Here is a 16,159-nt window from a genome sequence, read left to right on the forward strand (position 1 = left end):
TCCACAGCGCTTAAAGTTGAGAAACACTGGGCTAAAGAAATATCATTCTTTATTTCAACTGACAAGACCTGGATCGATAGAAGCTTACGTTGAAGGGTATGCTAAATCGTCCGGAAAAGCCGTTTTTTTGGTTCCAAATTGTTAATTCCAAAAGAAGAGGAAGAAAAAAAGGCAACTCACAGTCCCTTAACAAGCATATAAATTACACAGTCATGAGCCACATCCTATCATTCAAAGGCTCCTCTATGTAAGACATAAACATAGAATCATAGATTTGGAAAGGACCTCGGAGATCATCTAGTCCAACCCCTCTGCCCAAAGCAGAGAGACCTCGTACCATCTTTGTTAAATGGTTGTCTGGCCTTATTTTTGAAAACCTCCAGGGATGGAGCACTATAACTCTGCTTTTTTTTTTTTTCCCAGCCAGCCTGGGGAATTCTGGGAGTTGAAGTCCGCACATCTTCAAATTGCCGAGGTTTCTCATCCTTAGAGTAAGGGTCTTCAAACTTGGCAAGTTTTAAGACTTGTGGACTTCAACTCCCAGAATTCCTTAGCTAACATGACTGGAGGAGGAATTCTGGGAGTTGAAGTCCACAAGTCTTAAAGCTGTCAAGTTTGAAGGCCCCTGGTTTAGAGCTACAGCAGCATCTCCAAACCTGGCTAGTTTTCTGTGGCCAAGCCAGCCAGTGAGATGATGGAAGTTGTGGTCCAGAGATGTCCAGATGTCCAAGTTCCCTTCCATCCTGCCCCCACACCCCAGGGATGTGACAAGGACAAGCAGGTGTCTATAGTGGGGGACAAATATATACAACAGGTACTCCTTGACTTACGACCACAATTTAGCCCCAAATTTCTATTGCTAGGCGTGGCAATTAAATGAGTTTTGCTTCATTCTACTTTTTTTTGCCTGTTAAGCAAATCGCTACCGTTGTTAAATGACACATATAGTTGTTAAGCGAATCTTAAGCACTTTCCCCTACTTGATTTTGCTTGTCAGCTGAGAAGATGGCAAGTGGTGATCAATTTTGACCCAGAAATAATGTACGTGTCCTAAATACATGCCAGTTGACAAAGTGACTTGGATTTGGATCCCGTGATTTTTTTTTTCAGTGCCTTCTAACGGTCACTAAATGGAACGGTTGCAAACCAAGGACTACCTGTGAACATTTTGGGGATGAGGCTTCTGAATATTGCAAGGCAAGAGGAATGGGGATTTTGCAGTATCCTTCCTCTGCCACGCCCACCAAGCCCTGCCAGGCCCACCAAGCCACGCCCACAGAACTGGTAGTAAAAAAAAAATTGAATCCCGCCACCGTTCCCGTCTCCCAAATCATCAAATCTTCTTCAGCGCTTCAAGCGAAAGACGCCGCTGTGCAGTTCAGTTGAAGCATTCGGGAGATGACCACCTCTGGTGACTGACATTCACTCACCTTCTCTCCAAAACTTGGCGGGAGAAAGTATTTCCAACCAAATATGGAAGCTTCCCTCTTTGGAAACCCAAAGAATTCCAGACCCCTCTCCAAGGCCGCTGGTTCCAGTTAAGGCAACGAGGAAAAATGGCAACCGATGGAGCAAAAACTACACTGAAGAACGGTGAGGATTCTGCTCCAGGGAAGAGAACCTCTCACGATCACAGCAGATGAACGCTTTCTGTCAGATTCGTGTCCCAGGCAGCCTCGGTGGGATCGTCCTCCTCCCAAGCTGCTGGCAGAATCCGCTCTTTGGTCCCACCGTTGATCTCTTCCAGGGGGACCGAGATGTACTGACCGTGTTCGTGTCGCTTGTTGGTGCTGCGGAGAGCCAGTCTGACGTTCACCAGCACGCTGAGCGAAAGCAGGACAAGCAAACCCAGGCTGATTGCGACCCAGGCTCTCCTACAAAGAACAAGCCATGGTTCACGAACGAGGTCAGAGGGAGCCTTAAAGTTTGTAGCCCACCAAGCTCCAAAAAGGATAACAGCTTCTTTCGAGCTGTTATTTCCCTCCACCCGGTCTTCCGCGGGAGGCAGGAAAAACCAGCAAGGACGTGCGAGGAAATTTTATCAGCGAGCAAAAAGCCGTGAAACTTACTTGGAGAAAAGGAACTCTTCCCTTGAGGTAGCTTGTAGCAGGCACAGCCCAACTAAAAAGGAAAAAAGCAAAAAAGAAACCAGGGGAAGTGAGAAGAGAGATGCTACTTCCTGCTTCCGATCCGAGCCACAAAAGAATATTGATCTGGAGGACAAATGAAGCTGTCTTTCTGTGCGGGAATCTAAATCGATCACCTGCCCAGCCTTTGGCGTGAACACATTTGTTTGGTGCAAAAGTGATCCGTTAGGGCTCCGTTTACAAGGGATTCCTTGATGTACGATCACAATTGGGAGCTGAAATTCTATCGCTACGCAAGGACAGGTGTTAGGGGGAATCACACCCGATTTTACAATATTTTCACCCATGGTTTTGCTAAGTGGATCACTGCAAGTGGTTTTTTTTAAATGTTATTATATAAAATACAAAAGAAAATAGGAAATTAAGGGAGGGAAAGGGGATGGGGAAGAAGGGGGTGTGAAATACAAGGGGGAAGAGAAAAAGAAAGAAAAGGGGGCACTGACTTCCAACTCTTCCTAGCACAGTACAAGATAAACACACTCCAACTTCCATTTTTTTGCTTTTACACATTAATACATAACTAGCCATTTCTAGCACAACTAGAATACATAACCAATACATAACTAGCCATTTCACACCAAATCTTTCTTTCTAAAGATCCATCTCATCCTGGACACCTTTTTTTTTTTTTTTGGAACTATTACCATCTGGCAGACGGTACAGGATAATAAAAACAAGGACAAATAGGCTGAAAAACAGCTTTTATCCCAGAGCAGGAACTCTATTGAATTCTACTGTGTAGTACACTGAAGATGGTATTTAATTTAGTTGTACGATGTGCAATGACAATAAAGTAAACTAAAACTAATCAACAGAACCAAAATCAGAGTTATAAGAACATATTTTCCTCTTTAAATAAAATAATCTATTTAACCATTCCCGCTTTATCTTCCTTGTTATGGAAATAGTATGTATTTCTATTTGCACCTAGTAATCTTTGCGAACTGTCACCATTTTTTATTTACAAAATTTATTGTATTCTTTCAAAATGCTTTGGCCTAAAAAATCTGATTTTTTTAGAATCACTGCAATAGTGAAGTGCTAAGCGAATCTGGCTTCAGCCATTGACCTTATCAGAAATCAACTGGGAAGGTCGCAAATGTGACTGTGGGGAATGCCGCAATGGTTGTAGGCATGAGGACCCGTCACAAGTCCTTTTTTCAGTGCTGTTGTAACTTCACACAGACACTAAATGAACAGTTCTAAATCAAGGCCTACTTCTGATAGGCGAAGACTGGTTCTAAGCTGCTTTTTGTGATCGTAACTAAATGGTCACTAAATGAACAATTATAAGTCAAGGACTTCCTGCTCTTAATGCTAGGACAGTTTCCTTAACATATTCAAGTGAATTTGCCTTCGTGATCCTAAAGACCGTTCTATTAACTCTGCATCCAAATCATAACTTGGCTAATCCTAGATTGGCAACAGCCCTCCAAGAGAACCAGAGAAAATTGCATTCTGGGCTTTGCAAACCAAGACACCCCTTGATCTGGAGAGACCAAAAACGAGATAGACCCTCAAAATGATTCAGTTTTTCTAAGGACTCTCTCTACAATCTGGACTCCCCAAAGCATGTACCTCTAGATAATTTATCCAGGACGGCTGAGTCTAGAGAAATATTGCAGCTGCCCGTCCTCTGATCACAGTAACACTGGTTTGGGCACTGACAGGAATGCTGGCAGTTAGGTCCGTATCGTCCGAGAGGGCAGGCTGCAAAACAATGAAGGAACAGATGTTACATCCTAATAAGTCAGCAAGGAAGAAGGATAAAAGAGTTGGAAGTCATGCCAAGCCTGCCTTAAGATGCCATCCTCACAAACTGTCATGCCCTTGGTAGAGGGAGAGGAGGAACAGCTGGCAGGGAGTGGAGGTGTGGCTCTGGAGGTTGTGGAGGAGGCTAGGGAAGGGCAGAGGCAGTCAGAGGAAGAACCAGGCCCATCCCCTCTTCATCCTAGGACATGCAGGGAGAAGGAAACAACTTGGCTTACGAGAGAGGAAGCGGCCATGATCCCCCTCATTGGGGAGAATAGTGTATAAGAGAGATGGTTAAAACACAGCGTTGCCAGAAGCAAAGCGTGTTTTATTTTGGGCTGAAGTTATCTTGGTTGGTGTCCTTCCAACAAACTGAGCCTTGTTATCTCCTTGAAGTTGCTAATTACTTATCCTGGTCTGTTGTGGAAATTCCTTCATTGTAGTTTGTTTGGGATTTTATTCCACCTTTATCTTAAGGTCATTGAGTTCTGACTGTATTGCTTTCTTTTGAAGACTATTTTTGAATAAATTTAATCTCCAACTGAGAATTATTGAACAGTGGGGCCAAGTTGGAGGCATTAAATGACATTTATTTACATTTTGGATTTTGTGCTGTTTGTGTTACACACCGGGTCATCACACCAACACCAAACCCTCTTCCTGCTTTTTGCTATATACTTTTCTACCCAGAAACAGCTTTTCTATCCACTTCTAACCATTTTTTTTTAAAAAAAAGGCATGTTTAAATCTAGCGTCTCTGAAGCTGACATGACCTCCTCCCTTCCCACAGCTGCTTGCTTTTTATAGGCGAGGCATTTTTAATTTTAATTTGATTTGCTAAATTTATTTGCTGCCTATCTCATGCCGTGGGGGTTCCTGGAAGGCTTACAATAATAAAAAGGAGGAAAAAGGGAAGGAGCGTAAGCAGAACGGAAGTAAAATAATAGAACCCCGTAAAAGAAGCAATTAAAAGGAACATGACTAGGATACATCAGTAGGATAAAGCAAAGAAGATGGACAGGTGGAGAGCAGAGAGCAAGTGGAGTGGGGAGGTGGAATTGCCAATAAGCCAGCAGCCACCTCCAACGTGGAATTCCCCTCACCCAGGCCAACTGGCAGAACCAGGTCTTCAGAGGATCTTTCAAACAGTTCTGAAGAAGCTTCTTGGATGAGAATAGCAACAGCGGTTAGATTTATATACCACTCCGTAAGGCTTTACAGGCCTCCCTGAGTGGTTTACAAGAGTCATCCTCTTGCCCCCCAACAACCCAGGTCCTTATTTTACCCGCCTCAGAAGGAGGGAAGGCTGAATCAACCTTGAGCCTGGTGAGATTCGAACTGCAGGCTACGGGCAGAGTCAACCTGCAATACTGCACTCTAACCACTGCATCGCTGCAGCTCTAAGTAAAATCGATGGATGGATGGGTGGGTGGATGGATGGATGGATGGATGGATGGGTGGGTGGATGGATGGATGGATGGATGGATGGATGGATGGATGGATGGATGGATGGGTGGGTGGGTGGATAGATACAATAGATGGATGGATGGTTGCGTGCCTGGGTGGACAGATATGATAGATATATAGATGAATGGATAGATGGATAGATATGGATGGGTGGATAGATAGGTAGGTTGGATGGAGAGAGAGAGAGAGAGAGAGGGAGGGAGGGAGGGAGAGAGGGAGAGAGAGAGAGAGAGAGATATTTTGAATAACTTTATTATCCCTTTGAAAGAACCAGCTCCAAATCCCGCACCTTCTTCACAGAAGATTCCTTGGAAGCCCGCGGGGCAAGTGCAGGATCCGTGCACAGGGTCACATTTGCCGTCGTTGCGGCACAGGCATTTCTGAGCACAGCTGTCCCCATAGGAACCATGGGTGCAAGCTAGAAAGAAGGGAAAGCATGGTGAGGATTGTGGGTGGGAAGCCAGGAGGCAGCAGAATTGATGGTACTCATTAGTGACAAGATGCTTCCTTAACCCCCCCAGGATTTGGAAAGAATTTGGGGTGATGCTTAAGGCTGGCATTTTGCTTGACATTTTTCTCTTGTCCAATAGAAGAGAAATTCTGTCACTCGGGGGTTGAACTGTGGAGATCTTGGTTTCTGGCAGACATTTCATGACCCAACTAGGTAACACCATCTGTGCAAGATGGGAGTGAGGTTTGGTCTCCATTTATATAGAGCAGCCTCCCCAGCAAAAACAACCCAACACCGGGATGGTTAAGTGAGAAAGAGGGTTACCTTGGGTGCAGTTTTCACCAGTCCAACCGGCATCACAGATACATCCCACTACGATAAAGGAAAGGACAGAGAAGACAACGTGAACTTTATGCAGTAAGAGCAGAGAACGGGAAGGGATACAGGGGCAGGGTTGGAACCAGGTTCCCTGTTATCTGCAGCATCATTTTCCAGAGCTTGGAGTTCTGCGCCCAGCCTCAAAAATCAAGGCTGTCGGGCTCCGTTAGTGCTGATAGATAAACTGAGCCCGTCAGCACGTTCGCAGGGGCCGCTGAAGCGTTGACACTATATACTTCCGGGACTGTTTAGCTGCGTCCGACGCATCATCGGCGCAGTGGGAGGGTCGATGGGGACGAGAGATTGCAAAGATAGGAAACAATGAACATATGATGTATAACCGGATGATGGCCTAAAGGGTAATTAAGGGGCTAATTAGGGGCGAGCACAGGAGATAGGAGCATTTAGGTGGGTGTGTTTATACCTTTAAATAGCATTGGAAGGCAGAAGCTTCCAGTGCTAACCTAGACCGGATTGTATGCCATTTTTGCCGGATGGGAAGTTTGTGGCTTGGACATGAAACACCTTGAAAACTATTTTCTGCTGTTGTATGGTGGTTTGTGTGCAAATCTGAGAGCTTTCAGAAGACCGGCTGAGAAAGGGGTGCCAATACGCAACGACCAAAGGGCCCCTTTAAACATCGGGCACTCCTCGCCCCCAGCCCCAAAGGGAGACCCATTTGCACCTGCGTCCTTCCAAAGACGGGCCCTTACCGTCCGTGCACATTCCGTGAAGAGTGCAGTTGGAAGGGCCACAGTCCAGCACATCGCAGGCCGGCCCGCTCCAGAAGGCTCCGTGGCAGTGGCATCGCCCAAGCATGCAGTGCCCGTGTCCGCTGCAGTTTTGAGGCTGGCAGGCAGGCTCGTGCACGCACAAGACGGTCGAAATGCTCCGGGGGCAGCGCCAGGTGGGGTCAAGTACGCTGGGAAGAAAGGAGAGAGAGAGAAAGGTGGATGGAATTTACCTATGGAGATTCTCCGTCATCCGGGTCATGGTGGTCCTAAAAGTGCTTTTCCAACAGGCAAGTGGACTTTTTTCTTTCTTTTTTTTTTTTTGGAAGAAAAACCAGGAAGTCCAGTTGCCCCTTGAAAAAGCCACTTTGGGACAGATGGAATTAAAAACACAGCCGCATCCCCTTCTCTTCAAGCTCAGCCTGGCAGGTGTTGGTAATGTATTTATTTAATTTATACTGCCACCTAACTCAGGAGACGTGGTGGCTCAGTGACTAGAATGCAGCACCGCAGGCTAATTCTGTGGACTGCCAGCAGTTTGATCGCACCCAGCTCAAGGTTGACTCAGCCTTCCATCCTTCCAAGGTGGGTAAAATGAGGGGCCAGATTATTGGGGGCAAGAGGCTGACTCTGTAAACCGCTTAGAGAGGGCTGTAAAAGCGCCGTTGAAGCAGTATATAAATATAAGTGCTGTTGCTAACTCACATCCATAACTCTAAGTGGCTAGCAAGATTAAAAATAATGAAACATACACAATATATATATATATATATATATATATAAAATCCACAGCCACTACAGAAAAAGATGACAAAGCCACAACTGAACCTGCAACCTATCCAATGCAAACTCTGGGCCACTAATAACCAGAGAGTGCCTTGGGATGGGGAGGTTTTATTCAATTACTAGCTTGATACCCATGCTTCGCTACAAAACTATGTGGTTGGGCTCAGGTTTTTGGGGAGGAAAATAAAGGGAAAATATTGTGCCTCTGCCTAGCAGCATCCATTGGTATTTACCTGGCTAGCGTCCTGTCATTGTGTGAGAGAGTTGAGGGCTGTTTGGAAACTAAAACAGTATTTGCTGTGTGAGCAAGGAGACAGCAAGGAGCCTGGGCATGGCTTAGCTCAACTGTTCTGTACTTAAAGCTGCTTGGTGTTGTAAACTAAAACCGAAACTCCTCTCCTCTTGCTTGTGTTTTACCTTTGGAAGAGATTTCTTTTCAGGTGGGGAGAGGGAGCAGAACTCCTTAGCATCAGAGTGTGTTAATAATAACATAGGAAATATTAATGCTCTGATGGTCGTTTAGAAAAATCCTTTCTTAGTGAGCACCTAGAAGCTAGAGGAACATACGTGCCAAATGTCAAGTTTGTAGGTTTTACAGTTCTGGAGATTTTGTGATGATGCATTGAGTGGCATTTCGCTTTTATATATATATATATAGAACTTGCAGAGAATGGGGGCAAGAGTCAAAAGGACGATTTCTAACCAAATTGTTTCCTTGGGCTGCCCACCATCGCTGTACAGCCATTAACACGAGGTGCGAAGCTCACTGTAGTTCCTGGTCAGAGAAAAATGTGCAACTCAAAACACCTGCAAATCGGGGCTAGCCCAGAAAAATGATAGCAGAGGATGCTCACCAGTGATCCGAAGGGTAGTTAGCAAGAGATCCGTTGACGACAAAAGTAGCCGATCCCCCACCGTCCAGATTGATTGCATTCACAACGCCGCGCTCCTTCAGGAAATCCGCCATTTCCCAGAGGTTCAGGCTACAGTTGCAAGCAACAGAGATGGTTATAAGAACCTGACGAAAATAAAAATAAAAATAAACCTACCCCAATTAAATAATGATTCGGGTCTTTCTGGGGATGTGAGTCCTGGTAGCCAACGCTCAAGCCACGTTCTCATTCACAGCTCCGGATAGCCTTCAAAGCTATCAAGATTCCTATATTCCTTCCAAAGCTGGCTGAGGAATTCTGGGAGTTGAAGTCCACAAGTCTTCAAGTTGGCAAAGTTGGAGACCCCTGACCTAAGAGGTCTCAGGCTAGAAATTTCTCAAATTTGGGGCCTCCCATAATTTCTTTTTTTTTAAAATAAATTTTATTAAGCTTCCAAATTTTAAAAACATAAAACTTTATACATTGTTATCAACATCAAGACATCTTTTGCATCTCCTCACATTTTTCAGTATATGCATTTACTTATTCCTTGACCATTACATCTTACTCTTACCATAAATCAATATCTTTTATCCCTACATCTCAATCTTCTCCATGGTATATTTACATATTCCCTCATTCTTTTCCTAATTGGCATTCTATTTTCTTTTTATTTCTAAACCACTCATCCCAGGCCCTATAATAAATTGAATCTTCTCTGTCTTTTATTTTCACCGTTAGCCCGTCCGTCTCTATACAATCCCATAATTTCATTTCTTTGGTCTTAGCTGGTTATGCAACCCCCACCCCGACCCCCCCAACTGTGATTGTTAAACCACGATTTGCAATTTAGTGCGATGCCTGAACCCAGCCCAGGGCAACTCAGCCAACAAACCATGGCTTGGCTGAGTGTGGTGGTACAACTCGGGACCCGGCACCCACTTCTCTGTCTTTGGCTCAACCTTTGGAACACAGAAGACACTTTCCCCCTCCAGAAAGACCTCCGATCTCCCTTGTAGGAAAAGCTTCGCCAAGCCACAGGACGTACCCTCTGACGCCTGACTGCCCATCAGCGTGAAACAACACCAGCTGTCCTTGTCGGTCATGCCCCACAGCCGTCCTGGCAGACACAATATTGACAAAAGTGTCAAAAGTCCCTGCCAGGGGGGGAAAAGAGAGATGTTTCAAGCAGCCAAGACAAGAGGGTGGGTTGGCTTGAGCCAAAGTTCTTCCCTACTGCGGAACGACTTTACGTGTAAGAAGCCCGGAAGACTTATTTTATCGTATCCTTTCTGGACACAGAGACCTAGCAAAGAATACAATTTTGAAGTTCAAATACTAAATTAACTGGCAATAGCAAATAGCACTTAAGATTTATATATTGCTTTACAGCCCACTCTAAGCGGTTTTACAGAGTCAGCCTCTTGCCCCCAACAGTCTGGGTCCTCATCTTGGAAAATCTTTACATCTTGGAACTTCCTGAAAGATCTGGAGGACATCAGGTCCAAAACCTAAATTGATGGGTGGAGAAGGGAGGAAAAACTAAGCTAAGCCAACCTCTAATACAGGGGTCTTCCAACTTGACAGCTTTGAGGCTTGTGGACTTCAACTCCCAGAATTCCTCCTCCAGTCATGCTAGTTCAGGAATTTTGGGAGTTGAAGTCCACTAGTCTTACACTTGCCAAGTTGGAAGACCCTTGCTCTAACACTATAGGTAGTTCTCAACTTATAACCACAACTCTGGGGCCAGAATTTTCCTTTGCTAAGCAAAGGAAGTTGTTAAATGAGTCACGCCCAATTTTGCAAGCTTTTCTGCCTTTGCAGTAAATCATGTGGCCATTGAGCGAAACTAGCTTCTCCCACTGACTTTGCTTGTTGGACACAGCAACCGTCGTTAAGCATAGGCCGGTTGCCAATCACCTACATTTTGATCTCACACACACACACACACACACACACCCATGCTGCAATGGTCATGCTTGCAAGTTCTGACTGCAAGCAATGTTTGTTCAGTGCAATTCAAGGGGTCGCTAAACAAGTGGTTCTATGTTAAGGACTATCTGTATACCTTCCTTCCGTTCCTCATGTTTGGTAGGCAGACAAACCTGGGGGGGTTGGGGTAACCCTAGGGGGAGCCCTGGTAAGCCTGGGGTTGATTTTATTGGGGGGTGCCCACTACCATCTTCCTTGCCATACAACAAGGTCTCTAATCATCCGAATTCTTTTTTTTTTCCCAATGGAAAACTGATGCTCAAGACTTACAATCATGCTCCAACGGGCTATAATTATTCTTGGGAAATAAAATTAGCTGCCGGTTATTATTGTATCCTAATATATCGAAAAGAAGGCCCCTTCTCAAATGAATGAATGAAGGAGGCTATATTAAAGCAGTTGGGAAAAAAAAAACCCACCTTGCAGGAAATTGGGTAGGAAAAGCAACCTCATGAATTGCCTTTGGACAAAGGATGGTTCTAAGACTGGCCAAAGTCCACTCCACCAGGCATTTTTTCAACCTACCAATAAGAACCCAGAGCTTCCAAATTTAGCAACCGTTAAAAAGATTTGTGCATTTCAATTCCCAGAATTCCCCAATCAGCAAAACCTCTTGGAGTTGGGAGTCCACAAGCCTTAAAGAGCTGCCAAGTTGGGCGATTCCCCCGCACAGGACCTCCTCAACATCCACCCAGGGTGGCCAGCCTCACCTGGGAGGTGTGAAATTTGTTCCCCAGCCAGAGCACAGAACAACTCAAAGAAGCAGTGCAAGATTGGGAAGACGTGGAGACATCTGGCCCGTAGAATTGCCAAAAGTTGGACGCGACTCAATGGATAACATCATTATCATCATCGTTATGTCATTTTTATACATTTTACATGCAACCCAAGACAATTCCTCTCCACTCAATCCCAGCTCTGGCGAGTCTAAAGGCTGGACACCCATGGCTTAGAGCAGCGGCTCTAAAACTTTTGGGTACCAGGGACTAGTTCCATGGAAAGAGGTTTTACCACAGACCAGAGGGGGCATGGTTTCATCTGCTGCCTGAATCCCATGGGATAGGGCTTTGCTTGCTTGCGTGGACCGGTGTCCAGCATGCCATAGACTGGTGCTGGTCCATTAGAACCATTCTCCTGAACCTTCAAGGGGGTGGGGGCGGGGCTTGCACCTTCAGTTTGGTACCTGTTTCCTGAGTCTTGTCGCATTCTGCCACCCGGCTCTGATTCATGTAGACCTCTCCATCCCGCAGAAGCCAGCCCACTCCGCTGACAAGCTGCACAAATGGGTTCTCGGTAGCCAAGACCTCCTCCTCTGAGAGGTAGCTGGAAGAGACAAGCCAAAAACAAAAAACAAAAAACCCAGACTAAGAAAATTGCAGGGAAGCCAAAACGGTTACTGGTCATCCTTGTTTCAGTGACGGCTTCACTTGCGATTATTACCAGTTACCAATTTACTGTTTAGGACCACAATTAGAAGTAGAAATCCAGCTGTGAGTTGAGGCACTCACACGACGAGGCCATTTTTGACAGCGGAAATCTAATCACTGCAGTTGTTAAGTAAATCACATGGTCACTAAGCAAAGCAAACCCATTCTTCCAGAAACGAGCGCCCCCACCTCACCCCCCAGCAAAAAACAAATGCCAGAAGTCATTGCATATTGTGGTGATGTGATTGCAGGATGCTGCGAGTGATTATAAAAGTGAGCCACTTGTTAAGTGTCTGAAATGCAGCCGGGTAATTTGGGGGGTTGTGGGGGGCGATATTTTATGAAGGCCAAAATTCTTCATAAAAGATGGATCATAAAGCACCCATCCCAATGCCACTGAAACGCCAAACAGTCATAAAAAGACAAGTTGTAAGTCAAGGATGAAAAAGTAAAAAAAAAAATATCAGAAGCAGAGTCACAGTTTCATTTAATAATTGCTTCACTTAAGAATCCAGATGCCTGTCTCAATTGTAGTCATTAAACAAGTAGTTGCAATAGTAAAAGAGAGAGAGAGAGAAATTGAGGGAGGGAGAGAGAGAGAGAGAGAGAGAGAGAATGCCAAGACTTACCCAAAGACTAGAGTGCCATCTTTCCGGATACCAAACTGAGCATTCTGCACTCCCCCAGAGGACTGTACCAGCCGCCCATTGCTGACAACGTTCCCTAAACACGCCCCAGTCTTTGTATCAAAATAGCCCCCATTCTGGGCCAAAAGGCACTGGCTTCGGCTCACGGTCTCTTCCACGGTAGCTCTGCGGTGGAAATGGCAGCCGCCGGGCCCCCCGGGCTCTAGGACAGAAAAAGTCCTCAGAGGGTCTCGCACCATCGTCAAGTGGCCGTACACCTGGCGGCGATTTGGATGGTGCGGTGGGAAGTCCGAAACGAATGTGTACGTAACCGCCAGAGGGGAGGCAGTGCTGTTGTCACTAGGCCAGGTTTCATGAGTCGCGTTGCCATGCAAGAGAGCCTGGCAGTCTCGGACGTAGCGATGGTGGTGCTGTGGGCCATGGTGCGGAGGAAGATAAGGCAGCAAGACGTCATCGTTCAAAGAATTCCTGAAAGTTGAAAGGCAACAGGGCGGATTCAGAAGAAAATAAGTGGATGACTTTATTTGAAGTTGTCTAGGGAGATTCTCAGCCATCGAGGTCACGGTTGTCCCAAAGGTGCTTTTTCAAGAGGCAACTGGACTTTTTTTCGAAGACATTTCGCATGATGTCATGATCGGCTGAAGAAGCTTCTTGGATGAGAAGCGAAACGTCTTCCAAGAAAAACAAGGAAGTCCAGTTGCCTCTTGAAAACAAAAAAAAAGCACTTTGGGGTTTATCGGATGTTGTCTCCATGCCAACACAGGTAGCCGTAGACCTATAGCCACAATTGAGCCCAAAAGTTCTGTTGCTAAGTAAGACAGTTGTTAAGTGAGCCTTGCCCCACTTTTCCTGCCACAAGAGAATCATTGTAGTTGCTAAGTCAGTAATAGTTGTTAAGTGTTCTGGGCCAAACCCTTTTCCAGTAAAACAAACACAAACCAAAGGGAACAGAAACCTTTTAACGATTCTTACGAATCCTCGGTTAAAAGGCTGCTGCAAACTAATTAACTTTGATAAGCACGAGCCTTGCCAAAACTGTGTGAGGCTGCCAAGAATAGCAGATAAGAAATATTTCACAAGAGTCTCCAAATACCAACTTAAGACACTGTAATGTCCACGAGGCTGAGTTTCAAAACGTCTTTGCTTCCTGCAAAGAACGTCTGATTCACAGCTAGCTTTTATCTCTTAAGGGAGGGGCCATTACCTTGCAGCCTTACTCCTGAGTCACCCATGCTGCTGCAGCTGCTCTTCCCTGTGAGCAGCCCTGTGCACAGGCGCACTTGGCACAGGCTCCTCCGGGACCTCATCACTGCTGCCAGCCCCCACAATCTCTGAAGGCAGCAGTCCACTCCCTAATGGTCCTGGCCCCTCATCTGAGTCCTTGCTCTCCTCAGCCGTCTGCACCTGCTGCTGGCTAACCACAACATTAAGTTACTAATCTGGTTAAGTGAATCTGGCTTCCCCATTGACTTTGCTTGTTGCAAATGGTAATCACATGACCCTGGGACACTGCAACCATCATAAATACATGCCAGTTGTCAAGTGTCCTCATTTTGATCACATGACCATGGGGATGCTGCAGTGGTCATAAGTATGAGGACTAATTATAAATCACCTTTTTTCCAGTGACATTGTCATTTCAAACAATCGGTAAACAAAAGGCTATAAGTCAAGGACTACCCGTAGCAAGAAAAGGATAATAGACAGGTTTTGATGTGTCTTTCTTTTTCCCCCTCCGGACCAAAAACCCATCTTTTTAACAGGGCTATTCTATTCGCCACTGTTATAGAAAGCCAGTTTTGTGCAGTAATTAAAGTTCTGGATTAGACTCCAAGAAACAGCAAGTCCTCCCTTAGGTATGAAAACCAGCTGAGGGACTTTGGGCCAGTCCTTCTCCCAGCCCCACCCAACCCAACACACAAGGAGAAGATAGGCTATCGGAGAATTATATATATTGTCACAGAATAATCACCAAATAAAGGTGTGCTATAAAACGAACAATAAATAGAATATATGAATATATGACTCAGTAGTTGGGATTCAATTTTTTTTACTACCGGTTCTATAGCCGTGGCTTGGTGGGCGTGGCAGGGGAAGGATACTGTAAAATCTCGAGTTAGAGGTGGGATTTGTCGGTTCTCCAAACTACTCAAAATTTCCGCTACTGGTTCTCCAGAAGGGGTCAGAACCTGCTGAATACCACCTCTGATATGACTAGACTAGAGACTAGACTGAGCTGGAATAGATCCTGGAGGTCTTCTAGTCCAACCCCCCTATTCAAGCAGGAGAACCTATACCTGTGATGGCAAACTTTTCCCCTTTGCGCACCCAAAATGCGTGTGGGTGCCCGTGTGTCTGCACCCAAGATGCAATGTGCGTGACTCCCATCACCCCCTGCACAAATGCCCCCCCTGCACTGCACGCTTGTGTGCATGCGCACGCAATCCCTCCCCGCACAGGCCAGAGGCCTCTGTGCATGGACACACATCTCCCACGCACGCATCTCCGTTTGCACCTGCATGGCAGATACCTGACAATCAGGTGGCTGGCGGGGGGGGGCAGACATGCATGTGCAGTGGGAGGTCTTCCGGGCAACTTCTCACGTGCCGGAAGAAGTGGCACCAGAATTTCTGGTGGCAGTCTGTTCCACTGGTTAATTGTCCTCACTGTTTGGAAGTTTATGCTTACTTCCAGGTTGCTTCTCTCCTTGGTTAGTTTCCTTACATTGCTTCTTGTCTTAGCCTTCTGATGCTTTGGAGAATAAATGGAACACCACCACCACCACCCTTTCTTTGTGGCAGCCCCTCAAATCCTGGAATACTGCTACCATGTTGCCCCTGATTCTTCTTTTCTTTAGGGTTGTCAAACTTTACAATCACAGAGCCACTTCTTATATACCCCATGTGGACCATAGTGTTATTATTACAACATACATTACAGCAGGGGTGTCCAACCTTGGCAACTTTCAGACTTGTGGACTTCAACTCCCAGAATTCCTCAGCCAGCTGGCTGAGGAATTCTGGGAGTTGAAGTCCACAAGTCTGAAAGTTGCCAAGGTTGGACACCCCTGCATTACAGCAACACCCACACACCATGCCCAGGAAAAGCAGTTTTAAAATAAGAACGTAGCTCAAGCATTTTTCTGCGGGGCAAAAGACTGACTCCCCCCCCCCAAAGATTTTATAAAGTATAATTTTTAGGAACGCAGCACAGGGCTTAGATCGCCTTATTTTTTTTTCAGCACGAAAAGCCGCCGTTTAAAACGCTCACCGCGTAAGGCGGAAGAGGAGCAACCCCCGCCAGCCCTGCTAGGTAGCCCCACACCCCGCTCCTTTCCCCTCCCCTTGGCTCGGCCTCCTTACCAGCCTCCCGCGCTGCCAAGAACTCCCCCAAAGCAGTGAAGCAGCCCCCCCAAAACCGCGGCGAGGGCAAGACCTCCAAGCCCCGCGCCTGGGACGTGTGACATACAGTTCAAGGGGGCCGCCATATTAAACGGAAAGGCGGGTCAC

General features: G+C 46.0%; 1 protein-coding gene across 1 annotated transcript; it reads right to left on the reverse strand.

Annotated features, from left to right (window-relative positions):
- Positions 1–1,107: 1,107 nt before the first annotated feature.
- On the reverse strand, positions 1,108–16,159 carry NAGPA (N-acetylglucosamine-1-phosphodiester alpha-N-acetylglucosaminidase). Its single transcript, XM_026704122.2, has 11 exons — positions 16,013–16,159; positions 12,633–13,118; positions 11,760–11,899; positions 9,633–9,741; positions 8,567–8,695; positions 6,909–7,117; positions 6,142–6,189; positions 5,656–5,784; positions 3,726–3,857; positions 2,070–2,121; positions 1,108–1,874 (listed from the first exon to the last, which is right to left on the reverse strand). The coding sequence occupies exons 1-11, from the start codon at positions 16,135–16,137 to the stop codon at positions 1,631–1,633; spliced, it is 1,803 nt and encodes a 600-aa protein (XP_026559907.1). The 5' UTR covers positions 16,138–16,159; the 3' UTR covers positions 1,108–1,630.

The sequence above is a fragment of the Pseudonaja textilis genome, chromosome 14, assembly GCF_049901715.1.
Source record: "Pseudonaja textilis isolate UNSWEBS1 chromosome 14, rPseTex1.2, whole genome shotgun sequence".
NCBI classification, from domain to species: domain Eukaryota; kingdom Metazoa; phylum Chordata; class Lepidosauria; order Squamata; family Elapidae; genus Pseudonaja; species Pseudonaja textilis.

Coding starts and splice junctions, on each gene's coding strand:
- NAGPA (XM_026704122.2), bottom strand. CDS start 16,137: ATGGCGGCCCCCTTGAACTGTATGTCACACGTCCCAGGCGCGGGGCTT. Junction 9,742..11,759: donor CGACAAGACTCAGGAAACAG/GTACCAAACTGA, acceptor CCCCCCTGGCAG/GGACTTTTGACACTTTTGTC. Junction 6,190..6,908: donor TCACGGAATGTGCACGGACG/GTAAGGGCCCGT, acceptor CCTTTATCGTAG/TGGGATGTATCTGTGATGCC.